The sequence below is a fragment of the Puntigrus tetrazona genome, chromosome 24 (assembly GCF_018831695.1).
Source record: "Puntigrus tetrazona isolate hp1 chromosome 24, ASM1883169v1, whole genome shotgun sequence".
NCBI lineage: Eukaryota > Metazoa > Chordata > Actinopteri > Cypriniformes > Cyprinidae > Puntigrus > Puntigrus tetrazona.
The window spans coordinates 9218325-9235244 of record NC_056722.1 but is presented as its reverse complement, the minus strand read 5'-3'; the positions used below and the strand labels follow the sequence as shown (position 1 = coordinate 9235244).

The 16920-nt window shown below is 36.7% G+C and overlaps 2 protein-coding genes across 3 annotated transcripts; both read left to right on the top strand.

Moving 5' to 3' along the window:
* The first annotated feature begins 1297 nt into the window (after window positions 1-1297).
* Window positions 1298-11233, top strand: agtr1b (angiotensin II receptor, type 1b). Of its 2 annotated transcripts, none has more exons than XM_043226916.1 (2): window positions 1298-1519; window positions 9355-11233. In XM_043226916.1, exon 2 carries the CDS (start codon window positions 9462-9464, stop codon window positions 10539-10541), a length of 1080 nt encoding a protein of 359 aa, XP_043082851.1. In that variant the 5' UTR covers window positions 1298-1519; window positions 9355-9461; the 3' UTR covers window positions 10542-11233. The 2 variants fall into 2 exon arrangements, with proteins under 2 accessions (XP_043082851.1, XP_043082852.1); XM_043226917.1 differs by having other exon boundaries at window positions 1313-1421.
* Window positions 11234-11426: 193 nt separating this feature from the next.
* Window positions 11427-16421, top strand: cpb1 (carboxypeptidase B1 (tissue)). Its single transcript, XM_043226915.1, is given in 12 exon segments — window positions 11427-11524; window positions 11687-11736; window positions 11739-11761; window positions 12210-12334; window positions 12468-12567; window positions 12657-12758; window positions 12947-13051; window positions 13188-13298; window positions 13786-13876; window positions 14037-14239; window positions 14390-14474; window positions 16149-16421. Coding segments are annotated over 12 exon segments (1248 nt in total). The 5' UTR covers window positions 11427-11459; the 3' UTR covers window positions 16337-16421.
* Window positions 16422-16920: the final 499 nt, after the last annotated feature.

The following is a 16920-nucleotide window of genomic DNA, read 5'->3' as shown; positions in this document are numbered from 1 at the left end:
TTCCACTTTGTTTCTTGCACTCACAGTATGTCTAATTATCTCTGTTCCATCATATCAGCCATGTCTCTACCTATATAGTGCCAGGTTTTATACCAGATATCCTCCCTGACGCAACTCTCTCCATTTGTTCAGGCTTGGGACTAACACTGAGAGTGTAGTGGCTTGTGCAATCCCAATGGCTGGTCTTATGGTGTGACTGCAAAGATGTAAAAAAAAAAAAGACATGAACAACTTTCATGCTTTGTATCTCTAAGATTTTTCTGTTATTTGTATATTATGTTTTTTTTTCTTTCTTTTTTTTATTATAACAGTGGACCTCACAATACGAAACAATACGAAATGTAAAAAACACACAGAACCAGTTCATGATTCCTATAGTATGTGCTTTAGAAAAACTAATAAACACTATGCTATTAATATGCATGCATAATAAGCAACTACTTCAACTATGTTCAAGGCCCAAAAAGGTGGTAAGGTGGTTTTTATGTGCAAAGAAAACAAAAGTAATGACTTTTGTGTCTTATGAGTTTGGAACAACACACGAAAAAGTAAATAATGACAGCAAATACAATTAATAAAGAAAGCAACTCATGCAATACTTCAGAAGAGTTAAGCATTATCACACACACTCCATGCTAACACTTCAAAATATGAAACACTTATTCGCTATTAATTTGCTGCTTATTAATAGTTACTAAGATAGTTGTTGAATTCAGTTATTGGATAGGACTACTTCTAATTATTACTAATAAATGGCTGATATTCTAGTAATATGTTTTGTGAGCAACAATAACTGCAACTGACCCCATAGGTCATTCCATCTCACTCTTACAAACAAGTTCTCCATGTTCTTTCTCATGTCTCTATGCAGCAAGCTCCAACCTTCCCAACGGACCTCTGCTTCCCTACTTTGTTTTCTTTTCCTATTCTTCTCCATCTCAGATATCAGATCTAAACCTTAGGCCTTCTAGTTTGTACACTCAGTATGTCACTCAATCAATGATGTAACGACCACGTAGTAAAGAGTTTGTACTCGCTTGTTTTTTAGAGGAGTAATTGAAAAAAGTCACGTTTGCATTTGAATCTTGAAGGACAGAAGAGGAACAGGAGACAACCAATTTCCTCTTCATCTCCGATGTCTCATGTCGGTGACAGCGCTATTAATATATCTTTGGGGGAGGTCAATTAGAGATGTCATGATTTGCCTTTGCATGATTCATGGCACGGGAGGACGGCATGAAATAACTGACCGCTGAGCTGGAGATGTGCCACTCAGATGGGAGGAGTGTTAAAGCCGCGTGGGTGTATGCAGGGGGGTGGTGGTCTTAACAAGCAGATTCTGTTGAAACACATGAGACGTGAGCCATGTTTTCATCAGTGGGGGGTGGACATGCTGTGTGTTTGTACAAGCTGATGTGTGTGTAAGTGTCAAGCGCTTTGACTGTTTCTCGTCTTGTTTGAGCTGTTCATGCACTTTGGCTCACACTCTGAAACTGTGATTTCTCACCCTCCGCATCAGGTAGGACCAATTCTGGTTCATTTCCAGCTTTGAAATTATGTTTATGCGTCATTGTAAGCATGTAAAACGGACTAAACTGTAATCATGTACATGTTTGAATACTCATTCATTAATGCGGATACTTAACTCATGAACGTGACGCACAGATGTAAATTTTTTTATTTTGATGCTCTATTAAATAGTCATTTGTAAAATCATCTATAAATTTAATATTACGGAAATAATCATTATTATTTTCATCGCATAGTTAAGATTTTACCATAGATAATTAAAATGTGTTTTCCATCTACTGACATGCATGATACTTTAAATTAATGATGCGGTTTATTAATGAGAAATGTGCTGTTATTTGTGGTTGTGTTTTTAGCATGGTGGATGATTGGGGGTGGACCTTTTGGTCAGTTAGCAACATCTTAAAACCTCCCTGAACATCCTACATGAAAGGATTCACCAAAAGACATGTTTTACTTTCTCTCTCTCTCTCTCTCTCTCTCCCTCTCTCTCTCTCTCTCTCTCTCTCTCTCTCTCTCTATATATATATATATATATATATATATATGTGTGTGTGTGTGTGTGTGTGTGTGTGTACAGGTAGATAGATAAATATTATGAAGAAATTATGAAGTCATTGATCATTCAGTCATTCAAGATAGTGTTCACTTTCATGAAAAAAGCAAACAACAATGAAAAAAACATGCTGAGCGATATCTTTTCCTTTTGTTGAACGAAGTACTTGCGGATGATGGGTACAAAATGATGCTAAAAGCCTGTTATGAGACTCGTTCTTCCCATTATGTTGCACATACAGTAAAGTATGGCATGGCTCATTTATGAAGACAGTCGTTAACATACACATTTACCTTGCAATCTAAATAAGGACAGACAAAGTCAAGCTTATTTTTATTCAAGTCAAGTACATGCTGCATAAAGAAGAATATAATTTTTACATTTTCTTTGTTGTTGTTGGAACAAAATCCATTTGAGTTATAACTTACAGATAATCTTATCCAGACTCAATGCTTTACTGTAACAGTAACTACATATATATATATATATATATATATATATATATATATATATATATATATATATATATATATATATATATATGTATGAAGTGATCTGTTGCATAAAACACTTTGTAAGTCATCTATTATTACTATTATTTAGTTTTTCTTTAAGAATGGTCCTAGTCACCTTGTCAAATCTGAGACAAGTCCAAGTCTTTAACCAATTGAGTATTTCTTCTTCTTTTTATTTTATTTCATTTGTAATGTTTAATGTGACATGGATTGTACCGTACTTCTCGAGTCTAAAACGTCCGAGTCCAAGTCTAAGTTCGTTCATAATCTCAGTGACTTGACTCCACTTAAAACTGTCTTAACATAGAGGCTACGTTCGAGTAACTGGTCAATGAACTCCTTTATTTTCAGCTGGATATAATAGCTGGAATAATTCACAGATGTTACAGTAACCACCGCAGACAGGATGCGGCCACGTTCAGTGACACAGCAAAACTAAGAAATGCCTCATTTTATGTTACGGTAAGAGCTTGGTAGAGATTTAAGTGAGACAAGAACAAACCCCAGCTTCTCACAGGTGTATTATTTAAATAAATTAGAAAAATGGAAAACTTTAAATCAGGTCTTTAAATGGCCTGACCTCTGATAGTACTGTAGTTGAAAGATGGTGTTATCCAAATTAATGTTTGATAGAGTACCACATTTTTGTTAAACGTGCCAATATTTTAGATCAAAATATTATATATTACGCTCTCAGTAATAAAGGCACGAAAGCTGTCGCCTGGGTGGTACCTTTTTAAAAGGTACACTTTTATACCAATTAGGTTCTAATATGTTCAATACTAATATGTACTTTTAAGGTACCAAAATGGACCCTTTAAAACAACGTACCTTTTGAACAGCGACAGCTTTTGTACCTTTTGTTTCTGAAAGTGTAGGTGAAAAATAGTAATATATATAAATTCCCAGCCTTTCTCAAACAATAGGCAAAAGGAAGCTACTGCTTCTAAAGTGCATATCTAACATAGCATTACTATCCCATGAGGCAACTGGAGAGGAGTTGTGAATAGTAGTATATAACACGCACATTCATATTAAGCAACCTGCTTTTTTCATTTATTTAATGAAAAGAAATCAGCGAAAGTCCAATTTCAGTTGCAGACAACATTGATTTAATGGAAACAGTCCCTGCTCTTCAATGCACAAGTGAATTAGCTAGACTACTATGTCTAGCGTATTAATTTTAAATGTAATATGTACGAAAACGCTACAGTCACAAGTACTTTACATGTCATAAGTGCTTTATAAGGTTAGTCAGCACATCAAAATAAGGGTGCTTCTTTAAAAAATTCTTTAAAAACAATTAGTAAAGTGCATCGTAGTGGCCTTTTATACATACGTTATTTATTTATAACACACTTTTTAGATTTCAAGTGGACTAGGAGTGCACATTCAGTGCAGTTAACAAAGCACTTTAGATTCTATTCCACAAAATGATTTTTTTTTTGCTCTAGTTGTACGCAGAAATAGTGACTACACCAAAATATTGTGTATCATGCGCACACAAAAACTGTGTTATATGCAACAAAAGTAAATTTTTGTGCATAAATAGTATGCCAAGTAGAAACCAAAAACCGTGCTGTTTAAACGCAATTTCGTAAGACCAAGCTTTCAGAACAGTTTCGAGAACTTATAACGCCTTTGCAGTCAGCTCACTAAGTCTCAGCACAAAATGATTGTGCTGTCTCCCATTGTTAAAAACATAATCTCTTCAGCTCAGACAAACCCTATGTTTTATTGAGCTGCGGTCTTAAGGCTGACTAATATTTGTTGTCCACAACTCCCACGGTGGCAGCTTTCATCTATCTGCCGAGAACTTAAACACGATAACCGAAGCTAAATTGCCTCGTCGTGCTTACTTCTATGCTTGGCTAAACAAAATGTCCGACAGATGTCCGTGTCATTCCATCTGCTGTTAATCCAAACAGCCGTTTCTTTAAAAGCCCAGTCAACAGAAATACATAAACCCTGTCTCTGCCGCCCCAGCAGGAGAGGAGAGAGGATAATTGTTTTTTTAGTGGCCACAGTTGTGCTGATGAGGCGAATTTGACGTGGTACCTCTCCGAAAAAAGAGAGGAGCAGATTGAGCGGATCTTTAACTAGATCAGAGATGACTTTTAGCGGGCAGGTTAACACTCTGCCAGATGGTGGTGCTGACTCTACACTTATGATTGAGCAGAGTTCATTTCGGACACTTGCGTTGTTAGGAAAGGTGGCAAGTACATAGCTGAATCCCATACGAATCTATCCAAGTGACGTTTGACCTCAAAATCAATCTCAAAATAAAAAGGAGGAATGAAGAGTGAGGATGCAAAAGACTCTAAGTGACATGTGAAATCTAAAATGAGCATTTTTATTTATGTTAATAGAAATAAAAACAACCTAATATGCCACTAAAGCAATGAAAAGGTTGCAATTAAAGCAAAGTCTGCTTTATCTGACAATAAAGCAGGCTTGACTTGACTTGACTTAAAGTGATATTACTTACACATAAGAGTCTAATATAAATGCTAATTTTAGAAGAAAATTTCAAATCTGTTCAAATTATAGCACACATCCATAAATCTCAGTTTTTTTTATATTATTGCATTTAATTATAATTGACCTTAATGTTACATAAAATACAACGCGATTATTCTTTCTTCAAATGTTTCTTTTTAAACCCAATCAATGAATGGCGAAGTATGTTAAAGGTTTAACGAAGAGTTTAAGCATGTTTCCATTTTCGGTTGCACATTATTTTAAGGTGTCCTTTTTACAGTGTAAGTATATTTTCTGGAGTAATATTAATTAGCTACACGCATTTGCTATATGGTTAGGATTTGGTTTACGCTTACTTGCATGTTATTATTCATTATTTATTGTCATAAAAAAGTACATGTAACGCGTAACAAGGTCTCCTCAAAACACGTCTTTCCTAGTACTCTCGATTGGTTCCGGTGAAAAACAACTCAATTTTCACGCAAATGTACAATAAAATCATGGTAAACACCATTGCTCTCCTGTACACCATTCCTCGGTAAATGGTGGAAATGCACCAATGTTTTTTTATTTAACAGCATTTGACAAACTAATGTAAAGGAGCATTTCTGCCTTTTACAGTCTCCATTTAAAGTTTCCATTTGCTCTCCGTTTAAGGTAATTGCTGTCTGGGAGAAACAATTAAGAGTATTATCAAATTAGTATCCAGTAGTGCTGTGTGTTGCTGTTTTGTGCCCTTATGTGTTTTATATCTCAGTGTGTTAAAATTCTCCTGGGCAGTTCGTATTTACGACTTGGAAAGTTGTAATTAAGACATCAAGCATGCTCAAGTCACTATGGTTGCAACGAAAAGGCAATGCATCTTTTTTTTAACAAGATTTTCAAACAAGACTCCCAACTAGGAAACCTTTCTTAGTTTCCCCACTCGTCATTTTGACTTTGTGGCGGCGTTCTTGTGAATTCAACTCCTATTTCGCACGACTTAGGTATCTCGATGAATCTCGATTCTAGGTAATGCCAGGATATAAAAATGAATCCAGAGAAACAGCATGGGAACACACTCACAACTAAAAGTGAGCCAGTCGTGCATGTTGTGTTTCTGTGTTCTCTATACAGTCACCTACTGTATGGCCACCTACTGTTATGCTCATTTAAAAAAGAAAACAGGACTAAATCAAATGGTGACGCGTGCAGAACTGTTTTACTGCAGCAGGCCCGAGGAGGAGATGTGCAGGGGTGATGTTTCATTATCCTGTTACCCTCGGCACCCTGATGTTGTGCTCCTCTCGCGATGAATGCTACATCTGCAACTGATATGGATGTTGTTTTTACAGAAGAATGCATGCTTTTTAAAACGTCTCGACTGTGAAACCGAAGAAACCTACATTCACTTTACATATGAATCAAACTGCTAAAATCTGATGAATCGTATGGTCACAGAGTAAAGATTTATTTGCTTGTTATCTGAAAAAAAAAGAAAGAAAATAATGGAATATCTTGGAATTAAATTGATAGTCTTTTACATTACAGTTGAGTTGAGCACCGCTATTGCTCTCCTTAGCACTAGATAGTTAACATACACACACTTGGAACTAATGACAAAACGAGGACAGGAAAGGGAAAACCAAATATGGGCATATATTATGTGGAGCGCAAAACAGCGCAAGGGAGCACAAGTGTGAAACAAAATACCAAATTATAGTATTTTCAAGTATTTTATAAAATAAAATATATTACAAATATGTGTTAATTGAAGTTTTGTGCGCCATTCAGGACTCGATCACATCTTAATTAGGAATGTGTTCGAAAAACTTCGAAACCTCGAAAATTCTTGATGTTGCGATTCAAATTTGAATGTACGTAAATTTTGAGTTGTAATTTGAAGTAGAAATTCAATTGAAGGAAGTCTGCAAGTTTTTAATTAATGCCTATTGATTTGTTGGACTGTTTATGTATTTATTGCTTGATATATTACCTATTATTGATAATAATATTAATTACCCATGAATACAACACAACACAACACACACTGGATATTTACAGAAGAATTATAATAAAGTCAGCTTCTACCGAAGTTAAAAAAAATTAAAAATAAAAACCAAACACCTAAAAATTTACTTAAGATAAGTGCTTACAAGTTATATAAAGAAAATTCTTGAATATGTAACAATGTTGCTGCTTAAGAGGAACAAATAAGAGGGGATAAATTAGCTAAATTTGTGAAAATAAAGTTAAACATTTCTTTAACTTGCTGTGCATACTGTAAATCCCTGATAAATAAACTGAAGAAGAACATTCAGTTCAGTTTACGCACAATCCTGGTTTGTATTCAGACTTTGCTTAAATGAACCGAAACCATGTATGGCGCCTCCTTGAGGCAAACCGAAGCTCATTTGCCATATTTAATTAAGTATGCAGAATGTGTTTCATTATTATAGTTCTGGACATTTATGAACAATGTTCTAAATGGATAATTTCTCCTCGCTCTATCCTAGAATCAGCAAGCCCATTTTTTTAACCGCAAACAGGTTTGATTTTCTCACAGGCACTTTCCACAGCCTAGACCCCTGGTGACCTGTTTATTTAGGTGTGTGCTGATTAGAAATTCTCATGCTGAGCTCCTTTCAGCACAATGTGTATGGAACATAACAACTCTGTAATGCTCTAATGCACCTCTCTCTCTCTCTCCCTCTATCTCCTACATCAATTAACGGTGTAGTTAGAAAAGCACGTTTACTGCCATGCCACCTTCATGAGCACAGGCTCTGCCGTATAACACTAGCTGGTGACGGTTTCCATCCAGCTACTAATATGTCGTTCAGGACACATACTTTGATAACAGGGCGGCCTGACTTTCCATGACCGTTTAATGACGTTTACATTTGTTTGGGAGTATGCACAAATGTCTCAAAAGACACGTCGCAAGATGTGAATGCGATTCGGGAAATGTTTTGGCTTTTAGAGCATGCTCCCTTTAGTTGTGAGGATAGCTTCAAATCTCATGCTTATGGATATGAGACATAATTTCCTTGTACGATATTCATTTTAAACTAGCAGCATTTAACCCTTTACACTCTCTAAAAAATCTTAATTAAGTGCAATTTGTTTTAATTATGATATTTTACAGTTTTCGTTTGCCCACCATAGCTGTCAGTAATCCATTTTTACGGGACTTTTTTGTTTTTGGCCATTGGATTTTTAAATCTATTTTAATTTTTATTTAATTTATTTTCAATTTATTTCTTTATTTTTATGTGGCTACGTACCATATGTCTCCAAAGCACAGCAAATTGAATTTCAAATTATTATTCTTTTTTAAAATTATTTCTTTTTAAAATAATGATTAAGTTGTATTATTATTATTTTATTTCCTTCTGAGAGAATTGACCCATATTCACAGATGTTGAGTGATGATCAAGGCAAACTATATTCTCTGTGAAAAGCAGGTTTCACTACAATGCACTGTAAATTAATACCTCAGAACTTTTTTCTAGCCAATTAAATATCAGAATAAAACATTTGTGGGACATTCAGAAACTAATTTAAATTAAATTTCAATTTCTGAATTTGCCATTCAGGTTTAAAATGCACAACGATAAAGTAATAAAAAAACTTTTACAAAGACTTGTTTGAATGTTTTGCGAAAGGAAGATGAAAAAATAGGACTTTAGGTCTTTAGACGGACAGTTATGCAAATACAGAAAAAGAAGAAAAACTGTTGAGGTTGCTGGGATGTTTGGTATTAGCTCAAAGATGAATGTCAACTATCAATGTACCTCTGGTCAGCTCAACCCAACGAGCTCCAAGACCGATTCAACATCCACTGTTAAGACATCTTAAAGGTGCTGTATGTAAGTTTCTCTGAAAAAAAAAGAATGCTATAACCAGTAATTCTACTCTAACCACAGTTCTGTAAACAAACCAGTCACATGCGTTACCGCATCAGCAACAATACTCAGAAGAAGAACAGAAGACGTTTTTCCATGATCCGTGACAAACACTGTTTTAGACAGCATTTTAAGGGGTTCCTGGTGGACAGATAAATGCAATTTCAAAGGCCTGATTCATCAAGCATCTGTTTTTAACGGCATCTTATTTAGCAGAAGTTGCATGATGAGCGAGGACAGTTTTAATGTGTAAAGCCTAATGAGAGTGCTTAGCAGGAGCTCTTTCATGGCCATGTGTCACGACTGCTGTTTACAGCCTTTGGCTGTGTTAATGATGCCTCTTCCCTTGGACTGTGGCTGATATTTTTGTTGCTCTCCTTTATAGGTGTCAGTGAGGCCTTTACCCAAAGCTGGTGTTGGTTACTGCAGACACACCCTGTGGATAGCAGAACCCATTTATAGTCACATAATCACTACAACTTAAGACCAGAAATGGAGAACAAAACATCAGGGGTGAGCAAGGGCCTCCATGTGAACTGCAGTATGTCTGGAAGGCACAGCTTCATCTTCACCTTCATCCCCGTCGTCTACGGATGCAATTTCGTCATCGGGATCATTGGCAATAGCATGGTGGTGGCTGTCATCTACCGCTACATGAAGCTGAAGACTGTGGCAAACGTGTTTGTGCTCAACCTAGCCATATCAGACCTCACCTTCCTTATTACGCTACCTTTGTGGGCAACTTTCACCGCTACGGGTTACCATTGGCCGTTTGGGACTTTCCTGTGCAAGGCGAGCGCCGGATTGGTCATCTTCAACCTCTATACTAGCATTTTCTTCCTCACCGCTCTTAGCCTCGATCGATACCTTGCTATCGTACACCCGGTGCGCTCTAGGCGCCAACGCACGCTTTTTTACGCCAACCTCACCTGTGTACTTATATGGCTGTTTGCCTTGCTCCTCAGCGCGCCTACGGCGCTAAGCCGGGACGTGTACGACATTGGGAACTCTACGTTGTGCGCTGTGTGGCACCGCAGCGAGCAGATCAACTTGCTAGTTAGCCTTAGCGTGCTAAAAAGCGTGCTGGGTTTCCTTGTGCCTTTCCTGGTCATCATCACCTGCTATTGCCTCATCGGCCGGGCGCTTCTGGGTTCCAGGGGTCTTTTGAGGAAAAGCGTTCGCTCTCGGGAAGACGAAACTCTTCGTATGATAGCCGCTACTGTGCTAGCTTTTTTTGTTTGCTGGGCTCCTCACCAAGCTTTCCACTTCATGGAGCTGCTGGCCACGCTTGGCGTAGTGGAAAACTGCCAAACATTGGATGTTATTGACACAGCCATGCCATTTACCATCTGCATCTCTTATTTAAACAGTTGCGTAAACCCCATTCTTTATGGTTTTGTTGGACATAACTTTCGCAAGAACTTGCTGAGGTTACTAGGTTGCGGGTCTGGGCAATCTGGCAATAACTTTACGATTAACTCAAAGATGAATGTCACCCCACATTGTAATTCCGGTCTGCTCAACCCAACAAGCACCAAGATGGATTCAACATCCACGGTGAAGACATCTTAAGTATAAAAGGCATAGCTGCAATTGTGTATTTATCTATTTTGGGATTTTGAATGGTACTGTAGGATATCGTTATCATCTTATTTTATGATTGGCCAACAACATAATTGGCAATTGCACTGCTAAATAACATTTCTGTTAAAAATGCATTACTGAATTGGTAATAATGCAAGTAAAAAACTGTTTATGGCGCTATCTATTAGTGCCAGTTTATGCCAATATCAATATCTATATATTCTTGTCACTCTTTTTCCCTGCTTTAAATAAAGCCACAATGTATATAACATATTTTGAATGCAGTGCAACAGTGTGAAATGCTAAATTATATCTGTGACCTAAGTGACCTAATCAACTCAAACACTTTGTGATCATGTCTCTGTAGTGCAACAGCAATGTCTCAACTTTTTCTAGAAAGTATAGTATGTCATTAACTACTTGTGTATGAGATATGAATGTAAAAACCAAACACACTGAACATAAAATGTTACATATAATTTTGTTTTCAACAAATTTCTAATTTTACAAAGATGTTATATAATAACATTAAAAAAGTGTTTATTGTAAATTTGCCATTTAAAAATGCATTATTTTTCTATATCTTTTTATGTTCTTTCCAAACTTTGTACTCATCTGAACATTCATACAGCACTAAATGTGTTTAGGACTACTTAAATAAAAGCCAGTTTTTTAAACAATGTCCTCGATACATTTCTTTTTCTTTTCTCCTTTTTAACAGGTTAATGATTGAAAGATTTGTATTTAAAGCTGTTGTCACCTCAAATCATAGCTAAAAATATCTTCAAAAGCATGTGCAACAGGTGAAATATAAAGGCGTTCTGGAGAAGGTCAGGACTGGGCGGCCCTTGAAGACCTGCCATTATAAAAAGACATCTGTGTGGAGAACATGAACATATTTGCAAAATGAAGGTCCTTTTGCTCTTGGGATTGGTGGCCGTTGCTCTCTGTGAGCCAACCAAATTTGTGGGGTAAAATCTTGAAAATATTTTTATCGCCTTAACCACAAAGTTCACAATATGTGAAGTTTATATATATATATATATATATATATATATATATATATATATATATATATATATATATATATATATATATATATATATATATATAAATATCTCTCCACACTCTAGAGATAAGGTCCTCCGTCTGATACCTGGATCTGAGGAAGATGTGACAATCATCAGGAAATAGGTCACAAAATCAAGGTAATATTAAAAATGCATTATTTAAGATATAAAATAGGTTTCGTTATTATTATTATTATTATTATTATTACTATTTTATATATATATTATCATGTACGACCAACCTTGGCCACGAGATGGCACTATCAGCTAATTCTTAATGGCATTAGAATTTCTGGTGTATCTAATTATAATATATATATATATATATATATATATATATATATATATATATATATATATATATATATATATATATATATATATATACTTATATATTCACTACCATCAGAACAATTATTAAAGCTTTTTAAAACAGTTTGATTCAATGCACTTTTCCGAAACACTGCTTGGAGAAAAAACAACAACAAAAAAACTTTTTAAAATGATTGTGATGATCTGATTTTCATTAAGACACATATCTGTGTGTCCATTATTTCATTAAGCGTACCCGTTGTACCCTCTTCAGGTGAATTTCTGGAAGCCAGACAATCCTGACATTGTGACCATTGGCATGAATGTGGATATTCATGTTCCTGCAGCCCAGCTTGACATGGTCTTCACCATCTTACAGCAGAGTGGCATGGAAGTTAAGTAAGTATTATACATATATATATATGTATATATATGTATAATACTTACACACACACACACACACACACACACTCACAAGTGGCATTAGCCTTTGAATATTCTTTGTGTTAAAAATGCCATCGTTGTCTTGCAGGGTCATGTTTGAAAATCTTCAGGAGGCTGTGGAGGCTCAGATGGACAACAAGAGGGCGACAAAGGCCCATGACTACACAAAGTACAACAACTGGGCAACGGTATGATTGCCAGTGCACTCATAATTCCTCTTAAACATGTATTTTCTCCATTCCAGGTGTTTTAATTTGTTATTGGTACTCACCTACAGATTAATGACTGGGTAGTCTCCATCAGCTCCGCCAATGCTGACCTGATCAGCAGGCAGGTGATAGGGAATACTTATGAGGGACGTCCCATGCACCTTCTGACGGTAAATCCCTGCCTCTGCTAGTCACTTAACAGAACTCACAAAACATATATATATACATACATACAAACATATTTTTTAACTGCAGTGATTACCAGTACAATTACATTGTTTAAATGCAGCAATACAAAATAAGGTTGGATTTGTGGTTTTGACAATTAAAACACTGTCATTTTTTTCCTTTTCCACAGATTGGAAAGAAGACAGGCTCTGCTAAGCCAGCCGTCTTCATGGATTGTGGCTTTCATGCCAGAGAATGGATCACTCATGCTTTCTGTCAGTGGTTCGTAAAAGAGGTACAGGACGAAAAAAAAAAAAAAAAAAATATATATATATATATATATATATATATATATATTTTTTTTTTTTTTTTTTTGTGTGTGTTTAATTCATTAGATCTATAAATCTAAACTTTTTTTTCCTTATGTTTAGGCTGTGTCAACCTACGGCAGTGACCCTGAGATGACCAACCTTCTGGATAGAATGGACTTCTTTGTTTTGCCTGTCTTCAACGTTGATGGCTATGAATATACCTGGACCAATGTACGCCCATAACCTGTGTTACAAAGTACATTATTTACATTATTATATATACAAAGTTTGCACACGTGGTTCAGCGTGTAGTCTCTGATTCGACATACATTTTCTGTTTATTGGTGTTTTTTTTCTTTCGTTTAGATCTTTTCTTCTTCTTTGCTCATACAGTTGTGTGTATTAATGCGTACGAATATTCGTGTTAAAGACACACAATAATGGTTTTCACGTACATATGATACCATTTTTGCGTATCAGTACCATGAGTTTTCATTTTTATTTGGTATACATTCATAAGACCAGGTAGGATATGCAGAGTTAGCAACCAATGAGTACGACGATTTTTGAGTACGATGATTATTATTCTAAGATGGAAGAGAAACGCAAACTTACAAAATTACAGGCCAAACTCATTGAGTGCATTGATTGGAGGTAGAAGACATAAATATATAATATGCTCAAGAATGATCTGAATGGTCTTGTTTTGATCCCACAGGACAGGATGTGGAGAAAGACCCGATCCAGGAACAGTGGTAGCAGCTGTATCGGTACTGACCCCAACAGAAACTTTGATGCTGGATGGTGCAGTGAGTACTCGCTTCCTATTAAAGCTATCAGCAGCATATTACAAATTAAGCTGCGCATCCGTACTAGTTTAACCAGCATGAAATCTTGAAAAAGGGTCATGACATTTACAAATAATGGCTCTCTGTGAAACATGTTTGATGCATGCCGCTCACTTCCCAGCCGTTGGAGCTTCCAGCAACCCCTGCAGTGAAACCTACTGTGGAAGCAGCGTAGAATCTGAGATTGAGTCCAAGAACTTGGCCAACTTCATCCGTTCCAACAAGTCCATCATCAAGGCCTACCTGACTGTCCACTCGTATTCCCAGCTGCTCCTGTTTCCCTATTCCTACAAATACGGCCTGGCTGCTGATCACTCAGAGTTGGTACGTCTGCACCGAAGCGAACTTGTTGAATAATGTGATCGAATGCAGCATTTCAGTGTTAAATCTGGCACAACTCCACGTGCAGTACGCGATCGTTTATTAGCGTGTGCCTTTGAGGTTTCTGACATCGGCCTTGTCTTTTTTTGGTAGCTGAGCGTGTCTCAGGGAGCTATTGCGGCTCTGCGCACCCTGTACGGAACCAGATACACCAGCGGCCCTGGTGCTGTGACCATCTGTGAGTATAAGAGTCCAAGATAAGCTCCGGTCCAAAACCTACATGCAGTGAGCTTCCTACTTCCTTAGGAATCTATCTTCAGCAGTCTATTCAACTAGACTGATATAAAATGCTCTGCATGGGCATCGACTCGCAAATTTTGACTCGGTTGATTCTAAAAGAGGCTAGTTTGTTGCTAAGCTAACAATGTGATACTCTAAGTCAGTTATAAACACAATACAACACAATAAAGCAAGTTACATAATCGTTTTCCTTTTTTAAGTAAGGAGTTAAGTAACGCATTACTTTGTAATTTAGATTTAGTTACATTTTCAAATAAGTAAGGCCAGTTACTTACGGCTCACGTGTTGCCATGTTGAGAGAAATAAGGTGCAATGCGAACATAGGCTATTGTAGTTGTGAACATGCATTTATTCATCACACATGCACAAAACAGCTTCAGTATTGCTCAAAGTGAATAATAACAATGAAATGTAAATTCAGGATATGACACAAAACTGCAATAATTAAATGTTAAGTAAGACAAATATCAGATATGACATTGTTCCTTATTGTCTGTCCAATTTAACCATACTAAAAAGCAAAAATTACATTTTTGTTATTGCTGAATAGTTTCTTTCCTTTGCGTCATATTCTTTACGGAATTGCGCCTGTGCCCTCTGAATTTAAATTTCCTTCAGCCTGAGGCATGTTCGTTTTCAGTTTCACTTTTTGTACGAAAGGACTTTTTCATTTGTAGAATAAGAACTTTTTAAATATTAAAAACAAACAAGCAGACCTTGCCCTGATTTAAAAAGTAACTCAAAAGTGTTTAAAAGGTTTGAAATTTTACGAACTTTATAGAAGTCGAAGCCTAAACGCGATCAGATTCGAGTCGAAAGCTAAGAGTAGGTCTATAAACAAACTTTAACATCGCTATCGTTAAGCTTTTTTAACATGAAAGATTTTCACTGAAAGTTTTAGAGTCAGAACAGTTTTCAAGAATGTGATTATAATCATACCAAAGCTGTTAAACCTGCGTTTACGCTTCAAGGACCACTCCACTTTTTTTGGAAATAGGCTCATTCTCCAACTCCCCCAGAGTTAATAATTGAGTTTTACAGTTTTTTGAATCCATTCAGTCGGGTCTCCGGGTCTATAGTTTAACATATTGAATCCAATTAGACCAGTAGCATCGCGACCAAAGAGTTCGATATTTTTCCTGTTTAAAACTTGACTCTTGTGTAGTTGCATCGTGCAGTAAGAACGGTGGAAAATGAAAAGTTGGGGTTTTTTTAGGCTGATGTGACTAGGACCTACACTCGCATTCCGGCGTAATAATCCTAAAAGCACCTGAAAACAGCCAGATCCTCTTGCTTGCACCTTCAAGCTGGGGACTATTTTCCAAAGGTGCTGCGTGATATCAGACCCCGAGATCGACTGAATGGACTCAAAAATGGTAAAACTCAACTTATTACCTCTGGTGGAGTTGGAGAATGAGCCTATTTCCAAAAAAAGAGTGGAGTGTTCCTTTAAAGTCTCCTGTAGTCCGGTTTGTAAAATGTAAAAACTCTAGGCTCTACCTATACTACAGTCCACTTTAAACTCCTGTGGTGGTACAGTAACCAATAAAACGTTGGTCGCATGTCGTGAGAAGGTTTTTGCTGATGCATTTCGTGACCCTTCTCATTGCAGACCCTGCTGCTGGTGGCTCTGACGACTGGGCTTATGACCTGGGCGTGAAGTACTCCTACACCTTCGAGCTGCGTGACGAAGGTCGTTACGGTTTCCTGCTTCCCGAGTCTCAGATCAAGCCCACTTGTGAGGAGACCATGTTGGCTGTCAAATACATCGCCAGCCACGTGCTCAACAACCTGTACTGAGAGAGAAGCGTCTGAAAAAGCTTGGCTGTAGTGAAATACCGTGATCAGTAAAGCAATAAATCACAGAAGACTGTTTGTCATTTTATCTTGTAGTAGCTATTTATTATAGTAGATATGTATGTAGCATATGTGCCAAAATATAAAGTGGCACGAAGAGTATTCGGACACTTCTTCAAACACACACACACTGAAATCTGAATGTTATCACACTAAAAAAAAACAGCGTGCGGCATCTACAAAATATTCATGCGCACAAACGTCAAAAATAATAATAATAAAGCAATTCACATTTTTGTTTTCATTTCAAACAAACTGTTGTTGCAAACATTATTTAGCAAAATGCTTTGCTTGAAAAGTGCTTGAAATATGACGCTCGTTAATGTTATATAATGCAAACATGTTCATAACGTCCACTGTCATAATTAGGATGTTTAGCTGTGCATGTGCATTTGTTGCTGCTTTAAAGCAATCCGAACTGTTCACGGAATTTCGAGACGTACTTCATACTCTATCAAACAGATGTTTGGAAGGAGGTCAGGAAAAAACCTGAAACTGTTCCACTTATTTTAAGACGTTTAAGTGTA

Coding starts and splice junctions, on each gene's coding strand:
- agtr1b (XM_043226916.1), top strand. CDS start 9,462: ATGGAGAACAAAACATCAGGGGTGAGCAAGGGCCTCCATGTGAACTGC.